The sequence below is a fragment of the Dasypus novemcinctus genome, chromosome 18, assembly GCF_030445035.2.
Source record: "Dasypus novemcinctus isolate mDasNov1 chromosome 18, mDasNov1.1.hap2, whole genome shotgun sequence".
Taxonomy (NCBI): domain Eukaryota; kingdom Metazoa; phylum Chordata; class Mammalia; order Cingulata; family Dasypodidae; genus Dasypus; species Dasypus novemcinctus.
The window spans coordinates 18769020-18787577 of NC_080690.1; the positions used below are offsets into that span (position 1 = coordinate 18769020).

The 18558-nt window shown below is 48.2% G+C and overlaps 1 protein-coding gene across 2 annotated transcripts in view; it reads right to left on the bottom strand.

Annotated features, from left to right (window-relative positions):
* Positions 1-18558, bottom strand: part of ZFHX3 (zinc finger homeobox 3) — a 262125-nt gene that overhangs the window by 152262 nt on the left and 91305 nt on the right. For both annotated transcript variants that reach the window (XR_009181527.2, XM_058279776.1), the window contains exons 2-3: positions 15540-18307; positions 10146-10642 (exon numbers count right to left, since the gene is read on the bottom strand). Coding sequence is in view for 1 of the 2 variants with exons in the window: in XM_058279776.1 (XP_058135759.1) it covers positions 10146-10642; positions 15540-18261 (3219 nt within the window). In the remaining variant the exon portion in view is untranslated. The remainder of the gene's footprint in view (positions 1-10145; positions 10643-15539; positions 18308-18558) is intronic.

The following is an 18558-nucleotide window of genomic DNA, read 5'->3' on the forward strand; positions in this document are numbered from 1 at the left end:
CTGAGTCAACACAAAATCCTGCTCCTGTGCTCTGCACAAAATCGCCACTCAAGAAATGCTGTTGGGGGCGGGATGTGGCTCAAGCAGTTGAGCACCTGTTTCCCACACAGGAGGTCCTGAGTTTGGCCCCCATGCCTCCTAAAAACAAAAAACAAACAACAAGAAAAAGAAAAAACCAATTCGGGGTTTGCTGATGTGGCTCAGTGGTTAAGCGCCAGCTTCCCACATACAATCCCCCCAGCTGGGTACCTAAAAAAAAAAGAAAGAAAGAAAATGCTGTTAACTCAGTGCAAGAATTCTCTGTTTGTCTCCCAGGGATCACTCAGGGGAGTGGTCTGGGAAATCTGTGGCCCAGACTGCTGGAGTCTGAGTCAACAGGAGAGGAGCAAATCATGTTCCCTAGCCTAATCTTAGGTCTTGTTCTGAGGGCTATGATGACAAGGGCTACGTGGGATGAGAGGTGTCACCCAGGCAAGTCCACAGAGGTCAGCTGAGAAGTGGTCGCCAAGAAACGGCAATCCATGAGAAGGAACCAATGGCCAAAGAGCCAGAACACAAATGCAAAAGGCGCAGCGAATGGATGAGAAATTCCTCCAGCAAGCTCCGTGCCCAGGCCTCCGGCAAATGAAATGCTGCTGCGACTGTTGACCTAAGAGACCAGGTACGCTTTGGGGGCCCTCATCCTGGGTCTGGGAACCTGCCCTGCTAATTAACAGGTTACACATCAAACACGCTCAGTAGACAAACATTTCTCACCTTCTAACCAGTTTGCCTTTTACAGGATGAGGACAAACGCCCTAGAGAAGGTTCCTGATGATTGGTCCCACTTCAGATCTGCTCTCTGCATTTCCTACCAGTGTCCTGTACACCCTAGGCTCCTGGGGTCTTCAGTGTGCCATCCCCAGTGCTCAGCACAGGAACACTGTATGTCTACACGTAAATAACAACTGCAGAGAGAGGCCCAGGTAGCCCACGTGAGGAAGAACTGTCCAGGCATCTGGCAAAACTGAACTGCTCCGGATGCCCACAAAAGTACTGCAATAAAGAAAATAATGGAAAAATTAGGGGAAAAGTGAATTTTAACAAATAGCTGCAGAGAAAAAAAATCTCAGATTCCATTATAGGAAAAGCATTTTACGTAATGTGAAAATCTGATAGGACAGTTTTCTATAAATAACAAAAATTGGAAATCATCATTAGAGGCATTTGTAATTTTCTTCTTTTGTTGGGAAACGCTGAATAAAAGAGGTTTTATAAACAAGGAAGCCACTTATCTCTCTGTACTCCTGTGGGGCCTTTTGGCAGGTTGCTATGAAAGAATTCCTTCACTATCCAGAGGTATAGGGTTGCCAGAAAAAAATACAGCATGCCCAGTTAAATGTGAATTTCAGATCAATAACAGATAAATGTTTTTATTTCATATTTTTATTTGCTTAATGTGGCAACCCTATCAAAAAGCCTCCACTGTAGCATTTTGACTGCTTCTCAAGCATCTCCACCCTAATATCAATGGTTTCAATAATCTCTTATCATTTCTGTGAGCGGCTGATTTTCTGTCATTAAAAAAAATCTTTAATTTTCATCCTACATCCTGGTTGCTTTTTTAAAAAAATGCTGCAAATCTCGTTTTATTAAATATTAAGTATAAAATTACTCAGTATTACCAAGATGGGTTTTCATAGGAACAGTCTCTCCCTCCCTATACTTATATAGTATTTATAGTTTCAAGTTATGTTTAAAACAAGAAAGAACATGGTTCGGGTGTATTATGTAATTATTTTAAAACTCTTGCCTTGTCCTGTCAACTAGATGATGTTAATAGTTCCCTTACAATTTCCCTTTCAAAACAAACAAAAAACAGAAACACCTGTTGGAAACAGATATATTCAAACTCGATTTGATCTTTCAAGCTAAGTCCTCAGCGAGCTGAAAGGCATCAAAATTGAGTTCATGCCTTTGCCCCATTCCACCGCACAGCTTTCTTGCCAGACTGGGTTCACCTAGAACAACTGTAACACAAGTTCTTCTGGAATGCAGAGGCAATGAAACAGTCACAGCTAAATTATTCTAAGGGTTACAGACCACCCCTAAGACAGCAGATGTCATTCATGCAAAAAATTCCACAAGTGTTACTTATTCCTCTTGGGGGGGGGGCGGTCCACTAAGAGTGAGATTTTTCTCCCACAAGAAGGTCTAGGGTTTTTAGCTTGAGGGTTTGGGGGGCTTTCGAGTATTTTAACAAACCAGTAGTTATTAGATTTTATGAAATTGGGCTGAGGAGCAAGGGGTCCAAGTCAGGGATTGTGCTATGCCTCCTCTGGAACCCAAAAGGAGACCCAAAGACGAGTAAGCAAAAGACAGTTGTAAAGCAGATACACAGATACAGCCATGATAATTCCGTGCTATCTGAATAACAATTTCTTCAGAAAAGGGAACTTGGGTGACTTTCAGAATTTGCTCTCCATTCCTTCTTCAAAATAAATGGGGAGAGTCATAGTCTACATTAAGAAACAGTAAAGAACTCTTCCAAGCCCTCACGCCTTTCATAGAAACTCCCTCATCTCAGCAAGTTTGATAGAAGCAATTGATCCAAGAAATTTCACTCTGGTAAATATGTTGAAGAGGAACAGTAAAATGTGAGGGGAAGTAACTTCACCAACGAGACTTCAAATGCCTTGAGAAGAGAACCGTGTCTTTTTTGTCCCCTCTTCTTGCTCCCCAGTGCTTTTGACAAACACTACTCAGTAAAGAAGTTCTGACTGACCGGAATTTACTGTGAGTCCACAAAATGCTCTATAAAATTTAAAGGACAAGGGATGATAAGCATGGCTTTTCACATCAGTTAGGAAGTGATGGTTATTTCAGAAATTGTTCAACATCCGATTCCAAAGCACTGAAGAAAACACTGGTGACATGACACCAACCTGCCTACCTAGGTTTAGATACTGACTCCAACATAATCTCCAGATTATGACCTCTAACCTCTCTGTGCCTCGGTTTCCCCATTTGAAAAGTGGCTTAATAAAGATTAAATTAGTTACTGTAAGTAAAGCAGGTAGAAGTGCACCTGGCTTATAATAAATGCTGCGTAGTTGTTAGTTACTATTTTTATCATTTTATTGTCTTGGACAAAAGCATGTCTCCCTGGGAAAAGAAAAAAGTAGAGGCATAAAGAAAAATACTGACAGATTGGACACTAGACAAGTGAAAAGTTACATGTCAAAATGCATGGTGAGCAAAGTTAGAGATGAGCAAAGGACTGGGAGAAACTACTGCATAAAGGCAGAGCACATAAAGGATTGCTGGCTTTGGTAAACCAAGAGCTCTGGCAACTCATTCAGAAGAAGGAACGCAGCAAGACAAAAAAAGCACAGGCAGTAAACAGGAGGGCCCCTGAAGAAATAAATACAAAGGGCCAATAATTACACCCAAAGATCTTAGCCTATCGAATAACTAAAGAGACCCGTGTCAGAATAAGTTTATCAATCAGGCTGATGAAAAGGTAACACTTGTGTGGGACCACTGTGCAGGGGTCTGAGCATCACCAAATGTTAAGGGAACGAAACCAGTAGAAAGCGTCATATCTATCAACATTTTGCAAGTATACCCAGGAAGGTCCACCTCTTGGAACAAGTTTAAAGATACACGTACGTATCTATTCCCTACACCATTGTCTGTAATATCAAAACATTGCAAATAACCTAAATGTACATCAAAAAGGGACTCAATAGTAAATTATGGTATATTCTCTTCATGGAACACTGAGTAGTCATAAGAAAGAGTAAACTAAATCTATATACACTGAGAGGAAACGATTCCAACAATAAACAGTTATAAGAAAAAGGCAAGCTGAAAGAGCATATGTCTATACTAGGTGATGAAGAGCTAGGTACACACACATACATTTCTATCTGTGTAAGCACAGAAAAATAGAAAAAAAGGCCCAAAAGAATATAAACTAAACCTAACAGTGGATGCTCCTGGAGAACAAAGTCAGAGAAAACAGGAGAAGGACCTGCACTTTAAAAACTGAGGAAAATACTTAAAGGTATGAGAAAGGGTGCAGGCATAAAACTGTATATGCATGTCATTCCAATTTTGTAAAATGCCTATGTTACAGGCAAAAAGAAGGAAATACTATTTCACTGTGTGGTAGGTGGATATTTGCTTTCTCTTATACTTCCCTGGATTTCTCAAATGTTTCTACTCTAAACATACATTACTCATGTTACTTTTACCATAAAAAATAAGAATTCTGCATTTTTTTATTAGCTTACACATGAGGTAAACACAGAATGCTAACCTTCTGTAAATAATATAAGATATAATTACAAATACATTAATATTCTAAAACAAGGGTTTTCTTAACCTTTTTTGTTCCATGGACCCCTCTGCCAGTCAGGTGAAATGAGAATATTACTCTAATTTATTTATTGCATACATTCATAAGTGAAGGAAATGCTAGATTTCAGTTAGAGGTCAGAGAAAATAAAGATAATAGGCTGATTTTTTTTTTTTAATTCAAGCTCACAGACCCCCTGAAATCTTAGCCAACGAGTCCGTGGACCCCTGGCTAAGAATCCCTGTTCTGAAAGGATCTAATCAGTTCGTTACCATCCACAAAACGAAAGGATTTAGGAGGGAAAACAAGGAAATAAAAATACTAAAAGAATTTAGGAAAAAAGGGGAAAAAGGTGCTATGGTTAAGGACTGCAAACCTGATTTTCAACAGGTGGCATGCTTGGTATGGAAACTTTAAAAATAGGAATGTCTAATAAGATTTTAATTCCACTGGGTAGTGCCTAAAGCATGGAGACAAACGATAACAATGACGCTACCTGTTTGACATGAGGGTGTGTCGAAAACCACAACCCGAGCAATCTTGACAAAGCCTGTGCCCAGTGCCAATCAGCAGAGGGTACATGTTGTGTGAAATAATACATGTTTGGGGAGTTGGGGTGGCCGATTCTAGAGGGAGAGCGGGGCAAGGAAAGCTGCCGTGTAGACAGGTGCCGCATTCCACACCCCACGGCACTGGTGACGCGTGGGCCCCACGTTCCAGTCAGCGGGGAAGAGTAAGCTTGGTCCCGGCGTCAGCCCTCCCTTCAAAAAAGATGCGCTCTTTTGATCATCGAGAGAGTCCCTGAAGTGAGCTGGTGGCCAGAGGGACTTCCACGGTCCATGAGGCCATCTCAGGCAGGGGCCCCTCAGAGCCCACATGCAGGCTCCGGGCCCAGGATCAGGGACCCCAATTCCCAGGAGCCCCCAGCCATCAACTTGGAGGAAATGAGCTTCAAACCTCCAGCTGCAGGAGAATGTGGGCACATGGGCTAAATGTGCGAATATTTACCAAAACACCTGGGCCCTTCACACCTTCTAAATCAACAGCAGGAAAACACTCCCCTCCTTTCATATTTGGGATGAATGTACAAGGTAGGGGGAGAAGACGGTAGAAGTGTGGACTTAAAAAAAATTTTTTTTAATCTGCCTAATGAGAAAACAAGGTTTGAGGAAACTGGTTCCTGAATCAAAATGTAAACCAGATGACGTGACCCGCTGCTTCAAACACCGAGCCACCCCAGGGTGGAGAGGACAGGGAGGGCAGGGGACAGAAGGCTCGCCTCCAGAGAACGACAAAGGGAGCCAGGGACCACCTACTGGCATAAAGCAAACAGCTGTCTTCCCAAGACCCCCTCTCCCAAGAGCACTCATAAAGTAGCAGGAAGGATGCGGATCTCAAACCGAATCTTGGTCTAACTTCTCTGATCTGCCCATCACCATTCTATGGCCCCGCGGGGAGACCGGGCCCCCATGAGATCCTTATATGTCATGGAAAGAACCAAGAAGATGGATTTTAAATTAATGCAGAGTTTGATGGAGAGTTTCTTATACCATGCCCCAGTGCATAATCCGAATAGGTGGCAAGGGCAAAAAAACCCACTATGTAGAGAATTTGGGGGCTTTTATTTAGTCTTGAATGAACTGGTAGTTCCTACTCTAAGCAGAGTAGAGCTGACTTGGGCAATGCCTTCTCACTGCCCATTTGCTCAGCTAGCCCAAGGCAGTTCACATGTGGCCCAGACCCAACCCCCAGGGAGACGACCTTCCTTGTGTATAATTTAAGATTAATATGAAACTTTGGTCTTAGCCCAATCAAAGGCACTTCAGCTGGGAACTGTTTGAGTAATAGATTCTGGTGGGCTCTTAATCTATCTGTTAAAGTTGATGGCTTTCCATTCAATGACTCTCAGGTAAAGAAAAACATCAAAGTGAAAAACCAGAGTCTAATAGTTGGCAGGTGTGCCCCGATTTCCAATGGCCCTTTCTGCACCCCTCCTCCCCCAACAGAAAACACCACGGATTTCACACCATGTAAGAGGGAAGTCCAGATAAATGCAGAAGAGCTCACACTAGCTCTGAGCCTCTATACTCTGGCCTCAGAATTGAACCAAGCCATGGGAGGAGAGCAGATGGCATGCATTCTTGGATTTGTCAGTACTGCTTTCTCCCCCTAATTAAGACAAGCAAGAACATCCCACATTTTGGCAGTGGAGGGAGTGGGCCAGAGTGCAGGGCCCCGAACAAGGGGTCCCATTATTTATACAGGAAAATAGAAAGGTATCCTGGAGCTCAGCCCTAAGAGCAGATACCTTTTCCACAACACACTTCCAGCCTGGTTCAATTGCATCACTAAGGACAGAAGCTCAGCCTCTAAGCTCCACTGGAGCCGCTGTGCTTTCTGCTGAGACAAGCAATCAGAGCACCCCAGTAATGGAAGGACAAACGGACATAGGGCATATGGCTGGACCACAGCAACCACTATTTAAAAAACAAAACACAATCATCAAAAAAACAAACATACCCAAAAGAATTCAATCATGAGCCCTTTGCAAAAGTAACCTGGGCTCCAGAGAAGAGAACAGAGCTTTCATCAAATGCCTTAGGCTCCCAGACTTCCCCCACTCCACTCTACTTCCAAGGGTTGAAAAGGAAGAACTCATTGACAATTAACCATGATTTTAAAATTACAGGCAGCAGGTGGAGCTCAGTGGTTGAGAGCCTGCTCCCCATATACAAGGTCCTGGGTTCATTTCCCCGTACCTCCTTGGGGGAAAAAAATGCTATCACACAGTAATCAAAACTAGACAATCCCAGGTAAATGAGACAACAGCACCAGTGTTGTGTAGATCTGCCCAACTCCCTCATGTCCAGACTGGAAGTGAGCTCACACCCTCAGGGAAGTTCAGTCCTGATGCAGCAACGTAGGTCCCAGTGTTGATGACATCAAGAGAATTTACTCTGGACCTGTGTGAAGTCGGATGACAAAGCAGAAAGCAGCACCCTCTATCTCCTGACACTGCCACTCCATTTCCTCCAACATGACAAACAAAGAAAAGGCAGGGGAAGGCTCAGTTGAGGGATGGGAAACCCATCATGAAGCCCAGAGCAGCCGGGCCACCTCGGTAGGTGCAGAAGTGAAAGCGACTTTGGGGAGTCCAGCTAGTAACCAGTAATGAACCCCTTACACGGGAGCTGGAATGGGGGTGCGGCGTGGGGCAGGGGCCTAGGAGGGAAGCTGTGTGTGAGAAGGGTCAGCAGCATCTGGAGCGGGGTTCTCTAGCAGACAGTAAAGAACTCGATTACATCCAGTTAACTGTGCTCTAAACTGATTATGCATGTGCCGAGCTAATGGATTACATTAGCAAGAGGAAAAATAACATGCAATCAATCTCCATTTACTACAGGCCACACCAGGGCCTAGAGAAAAATGGATTCTCAAGCCACCTCCAATCCCCACCCCAAATTGTTGGACAACAAAACCCTCTGAGAGAGAGCCCCTCAGTGGCAGGGGAAGTTTATCTGAAGCACAGGGAGGGACACAAAGGCTCAAGGCCACCATGGGCGTGGCCCTGCGTTCTCTCCTTGCCACCAGGCTTGGATGGGAAAGCTCCCGCCGCCAGCCGCAGAGCCACCACAAGCAGAGGGACATTTGTTAGGCAGGGCTAACGAGACCAGGCTAATGACCCTGGGCTCCTGAAGCAAGGAATGCTCCCCTGAAGTCGGGGGGAGAGGGGGAGGCTGGGAAATTGCCAGCCAAACCAGCTATTTTGGCACTTCTCCTTCAGGCACTGGGTCCCACATTCTACCCCCACAACCCAATTCCTAGGGTAAGTGACCTAAGCCAGTAGTTGAGAAGCACACGCAGAGCTGCTCCCCTCTCAGCTACCCTGAGGCTCACTCTACCTGACTCCAGGTATGGCCTATGGACTGGCCTGGTCACCAAAAAGGGCTCCTCTCAGGGAGTCCTCCAAGTTCTGGGCCCTGCAGGAGCCAACCCCAACGCCAGCCTGGTGTTCTCTTATTCAAGACTCTGGCCACATGGAGGAGGCAATGCCAAGCTCATCACCAGCACATGCTGCTTATAATCTAAAGGCACTTTTCCTCGGATGGAAGAGGCAGGCCTCATGCCATCTCCAGACTACCTCCACCAAAGCTGCGCTGCACCGTCAGTGGCCAAGTTGAGTCCTCTGTGCTACGTTACTCAGTCGGTTCCTTTAGAAATGCTGTTTTTTTTAGAAATGCTGTTTTCCCACTGGTTTTCCACTGGGTGTTCTTGACTGTATCAGCCCCATCCTTGTCAAGGTAAGAAGAGCTCCAGTTTAAACTGACTGTAAAGAGCCTCTTCTTCCCACGGGGCCACCAACCTGAGCCGGGTCTGCTGAAGTCCTTGCTCACTTGCGCTAGCAGGGGTGGCCGCATGAAGACCAGGCCTCCTTCTGCACCCCTCCAGCCCGCCCAGAGCTGGAGTCAGCAGTCAGTTCCCAATACCTTCCAGCTTTCTCCTCCTTTTCCTTAAACCGCTCCACATCCAAGTTACATCCAAAACACAGGCCTCCCGCCATCCTGAGAATGATCAATGGTAAAGTGAATTACAGTTATCAAGCTGGGCAGAAGCCAATCTGGGGAAAGAATCACAAGTCTTCCCTCTTTGGAATCTCCACTTGAAATCACGATGAGTAGAAAGGAAATGAAACTGATTCAGGATCCGCAGAAATGAAACACTCACTGGCCCAAAGACTCAGGAGACAGTGTGAAAGGAGAGGGGAGACAGACTCAAATGAGGACAACGGAAAGGGAGCGCTGGAGAGGGAAGATACGTTGAAGGAGGCTACGTAGATTTATGGCAATTTTTACCTGATTGTTCATACTAAAGCCATTATGGGATGATTAGAGAAAAAGGTGAGGCTTTAAGTCCAGTGAAAATCAATAGAAACGTCTGGAGCAATTCTGCCGTGCAAGTGAAAGGACTATTTACAGTATCCAAAGCACCTCCCCCTCCATTACTGTCTACAGAGTTGGGAGAAGGACTGGTGGATTAGAAAGAAGGAATAGAAAGGAAGGATAGGGAGAAAAGATAGAGGGAGAAGAGAAGGAGGCAGAGGGAGAAGCCCAGAACAAAAGAGAAAAAGTGGAGAAGAGAAAGGGGGGACACAACACAGGAAGCGAAGGAAAAACCAAGAGGCAACAAAGCCCCCTTCCCCTGTCCCATTTTTCCTGCAGTGTTTACCATCTTCTAGCCTACTACATGATTTGTTTGTTGTGTTTAGCATCCATCTCCCACCATAAGCTCTATGAAGGTAGTTTTTGTTTTGTTTTTTTGGTCTATTTTGTGCAATGGTGGAGCCACATGGCCAGAATGGTAGCCAGGATATACAGCAGGAGTGCAGTATCTATCTGTTGAATGAATGCCTGAACAAACCATCCCAGGGGCACCAAGGAGAGAGAAAGAATTTAAAAAGGAATAAAGGGATGGCATAGGAGAGCAGAAAGAGTAAAGAGAAGGGGAAAGCATAAGTGCATGAAGGTACACAAACACTAGAACGAGAGGAAGAGCAGCTTTAAGAAAATAGAAGTAAACTGGAGACACAGTCAAGGGGTAAGGGGGCAGCATGGCAGGATCAGGCTGCTCTAAATAAAACCAGCCCCCCAAAATGGGGTACCCCAGAAAGAGAACCTGAAGTTACAAGTGAACCCCATCACCACGATTCAGCTTCATGAACAAATGCATGCCAATTCCCTTTTCAAACCCCAAGTCACCCTCCAGTAATCTGGACATCCTCTCAGTCCTCCCCCATCAGTCTTACCTTGTACAACTTCAGGCTGGCCTCGTGCCTGGAGTTGACCGTGTGCAGCCGCAGCTTCTCCAAGCTGTTGGTGTAGTAGTCGCAGGCGTTGCACTTGAGGTGGACGGGGTTGCCAATGGCCACGCACTTGAGCCGCCACTCGTTGGCTTTGCCGCCCTCCTTGATGTGGGCCACCAGCTGGTACTTCTGCACATGCTTGTCCGTCTTGCAGTGCAGCTGGAAGTTGGCCTTGAGCTGGGTGTTGTAGCGGCAGAGCTTGCACTGGTACGAGTCCCCCATCACGGCCTTCCACTCATCCTCCGGGAGGCTGCGCTCCACGTTCATGTGCAGCCCCAGCATGTCCAGGTTGTCCGTGGTGAACTTGTTGCAGACGGCGCACTGGAAGAGCTTCAGCGATGGGTCGTTGGTCTGGATGAAGCTCTCACCCAGGTTCATCAGCTCCTCGGACACCAGCTGCCCGCCCCCGAGTCGCATGTCTAGGGGGATCTCACCGCCCACTGCCGGGAAGGAGAGAGGAAGAGCGTCAGGGGCCAGGCTTGCAGCAGTGGCTGGAACAAAGGCACCCGCCGGCCCTCCACCAACCTCAGCCCCGGTGCGAGGAGTGCAAGATCCTATTTCAAGTTCTGCAAGGTGCTACTAGGTGCAAAAATCAAAAAAGCCAACTTGAGGTGTTTTGGCTCCTTCCTATAAACTTTCTGAGATTTGTAAAAGGCTTTATGTTCACTGCCTTTCTTTAGGAACAGAATACCTAGAAAAGGTTAAGAAACCATAACCTCCGGACCATTTCAATTGAACCCCTCACTCAGATCCAAGAAAAGACAAACAGCATCAAGTGGCTATGACAAAATATGAAACTCCAGATCCAAAAAGTTGGAAACAGGTTATAGCGGCAATCTAAGATACCACGCCTTCAGGGTGAATCAGAATGCGACCCAGAATCTAGCTGAAGCAGCGCCGCGCCACAGGACTTCCTGTGATGGTAGAAATGTCCTGTATCTATACTGTCCAATACAGGTGCCACTAGCTCCATGTGGCTATCGGACACTTGAGAGGTGGCTTGTGTAACTCAGGAACTAGATCTTTGTTTTAATTTCATCTTAATTCCATTAAATTTAGAAGTCTGCATGTGGTTAGCGGCTACAATACCAGACAATGCAATCTAAAAGATTTCCAGAATGAGCTCTCTACCCCTCACCACACCCCACTGGTTAATATCCTGTCTGTCAATGCTGACTTCTTTGCCACCCATCCCAAGTCTCCCCAGTGTCACGATCTTTCCCCTTTTCGGGCCCCAGCACGGCATGATATGGCACTTGGTGAGAGTACATGGCGCGTGCTCCTTTGTTGTCCAGTCAGCCACATACAGAGCCAGATGCTGGCCAGAGACCCCCATCAGGGAACCGCCTCCTTAGGATCAGAGACGGACCCTCAACTCACTAAACCACTGAAGAGTGCCCAGCCTGCTGCACAGATGCCAAATGCTGGCTCTGCCAGGGAAGAGTCAAAAGGAGCCAGAACGTTAGATGCTCAGGAAGTGGATGGAGATGGGTAGTGAAATGCCAGGCTCAGTTCACAGTACAGAAAAAAGGTCAGAGCCAAGTCTTCTCTTCCCTCACTGTCCCCGGTTCTTTTCCAGTCTACCACTGACCTGCTGAGCCAGAACTGGGCTCTCATTCACTCACAGTAAATTAATACAGCAAGCTCTCACTGCTTGGAAAGAGCAACCCTCTCTCCATTACCTAGAAGTGTAGAGTCAAGCAGAAAGCTGAGCTGTCTATTTTTTGCCTCTCCTCTAAACACATGCAAATACACACTCAGGTTGTTATGTCTGCCCCCACCCCACCTGATAGTTAAACTTGACCTTTACATGTGGTTGGGCTGAGGTAGGTTGTTTTGGTTTTGAATTTTTTTTTAATGACTGATTAGAATCCAGGTAAGTGGCTAATCAAAGAAAAGATGCTATTCTTTAAAATGATGTTCTTATTTATGCTACATGAGTGTGAAGGTGAGTGCAGTCTCTACTGAACAGACTAGCAAGCCACAGAAATCTTTTTGCACATGCATTCCGGAAGGTTTGGGAAGCTTTTTACTTGCCGTCTCTTTTGCCATCTCCCCTGGTGGGAAGAGCCATGACAACGACTTTCTTTTTAGGACAAGAGAGAAAAGGAGGGGGGAGGGGTTGGAAACAACTAAAAGCTCCATCCCTTAATAGGGACCAAGGCCAGGCAACTTCCACGAAACATACCCATGTTCAGTTAAAGGCACTGCCCCGAGGGTAAGACAAGGAGCAAACATATATTTGTTTCTGATGCCGACCACCTGAAGCATCAAATCATCTCCACTTTTAAAATTTAACCTCCCTGCATCAATATCACTCTAAAGAGAAAGTCAGCTGTCACTTGCTGCGTGCCTGGCTGAAAATTAGAAGTCCTCACAACAACCTGAGGAAATAAGCCCGTATTCCCGTTCTGAGCTCTGAAAATGAAATGCAAATCAAAGGCAGAAGCAGAGGAGCAGTGGAATGAGCTGGCATGACAGGCAAGCCCAGACTCCCTTCTAGAACTATTCCTTGGAGAAACAAACCCGGGGCCTAGGATTCTAGGGATTACTTCCACTCCCGAGAGCGGAGGAAGCTCACCCAGTCCGCGGGCGGTTAAGAGAAGAGCCCCCTAAGTAAGAACCTACCGAGTGGGTCGTCGCTCTCGGGCCCTGCTGGGTATGTTCTTAGAAACGAGCGGACCCCCACCTTCCCGTACATGCCCACTGTGAACACAGGAGACATACACACACAAGCCTCAGAGAGGGACGTGAACTAAAGGACACGTTCTAGAAGAGGGGCAGAAGCAGGGGAGCTATTAAACCTTGTGCAGGGGTGCTGAGGCTGGCTGGCTGTTTGGGAAATGGGAAATACACAGACACCCCCACAAGCCCCTTCCTCAGTGCTGCCCTACACTACAGAGTCTTGTGGGATGTTTGGAAGGATGTCTGTAGGGCCCTGAGTCTAACATCCTGTCTACAAATAGCATCGGATTCAACCAGACCAGACCAAGTGGTGCCAACCTCTCTTTAAAAGGCCCCCAGAAAGAAGCATGCCCACAATCCATGTCTGCTGAAGAGTCCAAAAGAGAAGATTCCGTCAAAGGAAGTATGAGAATTATAAATTTGCAGGCCGGAGTGTATTTCACAAAAACATTTTTACCCTCTGCAAAACCCCATACTCTCCAATAGCACCAACAGCCTTCTTATAATAAATGGTCTAAGAAGAATTGGTAGAGCTGCAACAAAGATAGAACTGAAGGTTGCCACTCTTTTTCTTCGCAAATCTTCCACTGAGGTTGTATGACAAATTTTAAGTCCTTGGACACTTCCTATTGCACCCATGCCCACTCAAACTTCCAGCATAAAGTATTTGTGGCTCTCACTCAATCTCAACAGCTCTCATGGCCTAAGGAAGACACAGGAGGATTCCAGAGGCTCACCTCAGCTAACAAGTGGTGATGCTGGAAATTCAAGGGCCCTTCTTGGCTAAGCTGGATAAAGTCCAAAGAAGGAAGAGCTCTACTTTCTAAGAAATAAAATGCAGATCTTCTGTGTGTGTCCAGAATACAGGGTCACTCTTACCTTTCATTCCTTTTGCACCTTCCACTGTGCTCAATAAATGCATGGTGCCCCAAGACTCACACTCGGTGAAAGAGGAAAATGTTTCCCTACCTCTCAATTCAAGTCTTTGGTGGAACTATTTGTTTTCAAGGTAACAAAAACATCTTATTTTGACCCAAAATGAACCCATCTGTTGTCTGTGCTTGCACTATCACCTACACTATCTTTGATTTTCTCCATGATCTCCCTCCCCAAGATTTTAAGTTTCCAAACTAGAAAACTCCAGTTGCTATAGGCTTTAAACAAACAAACAAACAAACAAACTTATAGTACTGATGTCCATCCCTAATATGCATGGCTTACTCTGGGGGCAAATTAGACAAATTTATCCCTACATGTTCATGGATTAACCAGCTGGTAAAACATCTTCAAATCATTTGGTAATAAAGGACCAACAGGTAAAAGTTACAAAGTAGGAAATAAAGTAGCAAGGATTCAAGCTTAAATACATAGGAGGAGAAACAAACTAGATGTTATGAAATAAATACACCATCAACATTAGCACTAAAATATCACATAGATAAGGATTTACAGACTGGTGAGGGCTGGTCCTCTGGCATTAACCTATATCATTCCAGAATGAGGAGACTTGCTCACACGTTGTTGCAGAGAACAATGTATTCCCATATCAGTGGTGGGATGTGGCTCAATTCCAGCTACCACCTCTGGACCCAAGAGGTGAGTAAGGGCAGGGAATGGAGAGCAGGTAAGAAGGAGCAGGCAGTAGGCACAGGTGCCCCCCCTCCACTGCACCCCATCACAGTGGTCCTCACAAAGGCTCACTCAGTAGCTCTGCTTGTTATATAAGCTCTTTCCCCAAACGAGTGATTCTTTCTCTGTAAAGACTCATGGTTTTCCAGTACATCCTATACTCTTGACCCTATTCTAGATATATCACAGTCAATTGGTCAGACTTGATCTCTAGAAGTAGCCAAGCCAACTTCTCTAAAATGTGGGTCATGTTTCATGATAACAAAGTTTCTAATAAAGAGGTCATAACTGAAATTGAAACCGAAATTCCTTTAACATACAAATTTTATGATTCATTCACTATTCACCTCATATACCATTCATTACTTATACCTAAGGTGATTTAATTCCCAATTAAGTCCCAACCATACTAAGCATCAACAGCTCATTCAAAATAAAAAAGGAAACAGGGACGTCTCTTTCATCGAAATCTCACGGATACCCTGGAGAACACCTGGCTGGGTGGCTCCCAACTCAGCACAAAACCAGCCTTTGGTTATCTGAATAAAGCAAATTCCAGTGTCTCATTCCTCTTATTGAGGTGCTTCTCCTTATTTAACAACCCAGAGACAATTTCCTGTAAGTTTCAATAAATATTTAATGGAACCCCAAAGTTTCAGATAATTATGGCCATTTTTCAAATTGAGAAACAGAGCAAGAACGGGCACAGAAAGGAAGGCTGTCCATAAAGCAAAAACAAGAGGAAACACTTAAATTTTAATCCCGGGCCTACACATAGCTGGTATACAATCATCTCTCTGTGGGATGTATAAAATCCTCCAGGTACACACACAGAGCCCAAGAGATTCTTGAGAAAATTATTTGATGGAATTTAGTCAATCGTTTGACACTTAAATTCACACAAAATAACTCAAGGGGGGGGGGAAGTCAACTGAATCAACAGGCCTGCCTATTCTCGAACATTCCCAACTCAACCGATGTAATTTTTTTTCAACGATCAGACAAACAGCAAGGGAGCCTCACCTAGAGCCGGCGCCATGGCGGCCACGGGCCCGGCGGGGTCCAGCTGGAATCCGCTCATCATGAACGGGGCGTCCGAGGCGGCGCTGTCCATCTTCAGGTTGGGCAGGCTCATGTTCTGGGCCAGGTAGTACTGGTACAGCTCCGCCTCGGCAGGCGAGGGCAGGCTGCCGAGGCCCAGGTGGCGGTTGTGCTGCATCTGTGTCATGTTCTGCTGCAGTAGCATCATGTTGTGCATGTGCTTCTCGCTCGTCATGTGAATGCGCAGGTTCCGCGCCACGTTGGTCTCGTAATCGCATACCTCACACCGCCAGGTGGGCTTGGTTTTTGGTTTGGTGGGGGAGGGGGCCCCGCAGGAGCTGCCGATATTGGCCGCGGCCGCTGCGGCCGCCGCCGCCGCTGCAGCCGCCCCGGCCGAGTGGCTGAAGACCTGCTCGCCCCCTCCGTTCTGCAGGTTCTGCATGTTGTTGAGATGCTTGTCCGACTGCATGTGAATACTGAGGTTGCCTTTGGTCGTCGTGGAGTAGTTACACACCTCGCAGCGGAAAGGCTTGTAACCACAGGTGTAGCTCTCGCCTCGGGCCAGCCGGGGATGGGGCTGCCCGCTTTTGCAGTAGACGCAGGAGCCCCCCGGCTCCGGGTGCTTCTCCTTCATGTGCGCCTCCAGCGTCTGCTGGTACTTGTAGTGCCAGTTGCACTTGGGGCACTTGAGCGTCTTACACGAGTTGCGAGAGTGCATCATGGTCATGTGGCCACCCAGCGACCGGGAGGAGCCCAGGACCGTGTCGCACTTGGGGCACTCCACGCCGCTCCCCGAGGGGCACTCCCCGACCCCCAGCTCGCAGAGGGAGCCGGCGTGCTGGTGATGGGAGACGAAGCTCCCATCTTCGCCCTCGGCGCTTTCATTTGGTTCTGGTGCTGTGGCACTGTCTTTATTGGCACTTTCGTCGGCGAAGTCCAGCCTCCTGCCGCCCTCTGCCACATTGGCCCTGACGCCCTCACTGTTAAAGCTTAAACGATTCCTCCTGTTCGCACCATCAAAGACAACAAAGGAAGAAGCAGAATTAGAGCTAGTGGAAGCTGTGCCCCTCGACAGGGTCTGGAGCACATTAGGCATTAAGGGGGAGTTAGAAATGCTTTGGTTTGAGAGAGCAAGGTCCTTTTTGCTGCTACTACCTGCCGCGGCCCCAGACTCCTCGACGGGCCTGTCCTCCAGTTCGTCGTCCAGCTCGCTTGGAAAGAGTCCTTTGCAACCCTCGTCTTCCTCCTCCTCCTCTTCCTCCTCTTCCTCCTCCTCTTCCTCCTCCTCCTCCACCTCTTCCTCCTCCTCCTCCTCCTCCTCCTCCACCTCTTCCTCCTCGGCCGGCTCCGCCTTCTCGGAGAAGCAGTCCGCATCGCCCGCTTCGTGCTTCTCCCCTTCGGCTGCCCCAGAGTCCTTGCCCTCCGAGGATTTGGTAGGACTGGAAGCCAGAGGCCCCAGGGGGACTGAGGTAATGGGGGTCTTCAGGACGGAGCTGGTGAGCCCGCCGAGGTTGAGGAGGGAGCCGGGGGCCAAGAGGCCGGCCTGGGGCTGCTCGGGGCCGGTGGCGGGGCCGGCTGGGAGAGCCTCCTCCCCTTCCATCCGAATGCCACTAAATTTACCGTAAAAACTGTGTCCGGGGCCTATGAGGTTAGCTGTGGAAACTAAAGGGTGCTGAAAGTTCTTGTTTTTTGGTTCCAGAAAACTCACGAGGGGCTCTTTGTCTTTGCCGATCCCTTGGATGATGGCGGAGATGCTCTTATTGCTGAGGATCTTCCGCTCGTCCTCACTCAGGGTCATCCGGTGGTCGTGCACCGCGTGGGTCACGAAGGAGCGGACGTACCCGAAGGAGAGCTTGCACAGGAAGCACATCAGGATGGGCTTCCTCTTCCCGTAGAGCACGAAGCCGTCGAATCTGGACAGGTCCACATTGTTGGGGACATCTTTGGATACGCAGGAGCTTTTGGCAGAACCGTCGCTGTTCAGGTAATCCTTGTTGCTTTTGTGTCGCACGTCGAAAACGCGGAAGCTGTGCAGGACGGGGCTGAGCCCCGTCAGGGCTGAGGTATTCGGGAAAGCCTGGTCGGGGCCCTCGAACCATTTCCCGAAGGATGAGGCTATGTGGAAAGTGTTGATGATCTGTGGGTAGACGGGCGCAGCACAGGCAGGGTCCCCCTGTTTGCCCCCCGCGCTGGGGAGAGAGTTCAGGAAGAGCGAGGGGACGGCCCCGCTGCCGCAGGCGCCCCCGCCTTGGGTCAGCTGGCTCAGGCTCTCGACGATGTAGGCCGAGCCGTCCGGCTGGTAGACGATCTCCCCAGCCAGGTTCTCCACGTCGCTCTCCTCATCGCCCTCCTCGCCGGTGTCGCTGCCGCTCTCCTCGCGCAGGGGCGGCGGGGGGCGCGCGCTGGGGCAGTGGTGCTCCATGTAGGTCTGCAGGCTGGCGAAGGAGGCCGAGCACTCGTTGCAGCTGACCTCCTTGCCGGCGGGCTCGGCAGGGGGCCCGGCCGGGGCGGCACTCTCCGCCAGGCGCTCATTGAACGGGGCCGTCAGGCCATCCAGGGGCCCGTGGCTCTCGCCTGCGGTCGGCTCCATGCTACCGGGGGTGTCGGGGAGGTGGGTGCTGTTGAGTTCAGTCCATTGCTGGTGCTGAGGGATACCGCACCCATTGTCCTTCCCCGAGACGACGGGCGAGTCACAGCCTTCCATGGTAAGGCCTGCGTGGAGCTTTCATTGCACCCAGTACGGATCGGACCTGAAGGGCGGAGCAAGGGGAGAGGTGGGAGAGAGGGGGAAGAGAGAGAAAGGAAGAGGTTAGGAGGGTCGAGGCTCAGGTCCCACATTGCGTACTCTAAGAGGCTTCTGTCCACACCCACAATTCAGTGACCGCATCTCGGGACCGGGAAGGGGGGCGGCTGAGACCCCGGTGGGCACCCCACACCGTCCAGCGTGCAGAGGGGTCCGAGGTAGGGCAGGCGGGGGGAGGAAAAGGAGAAGAATCCCACT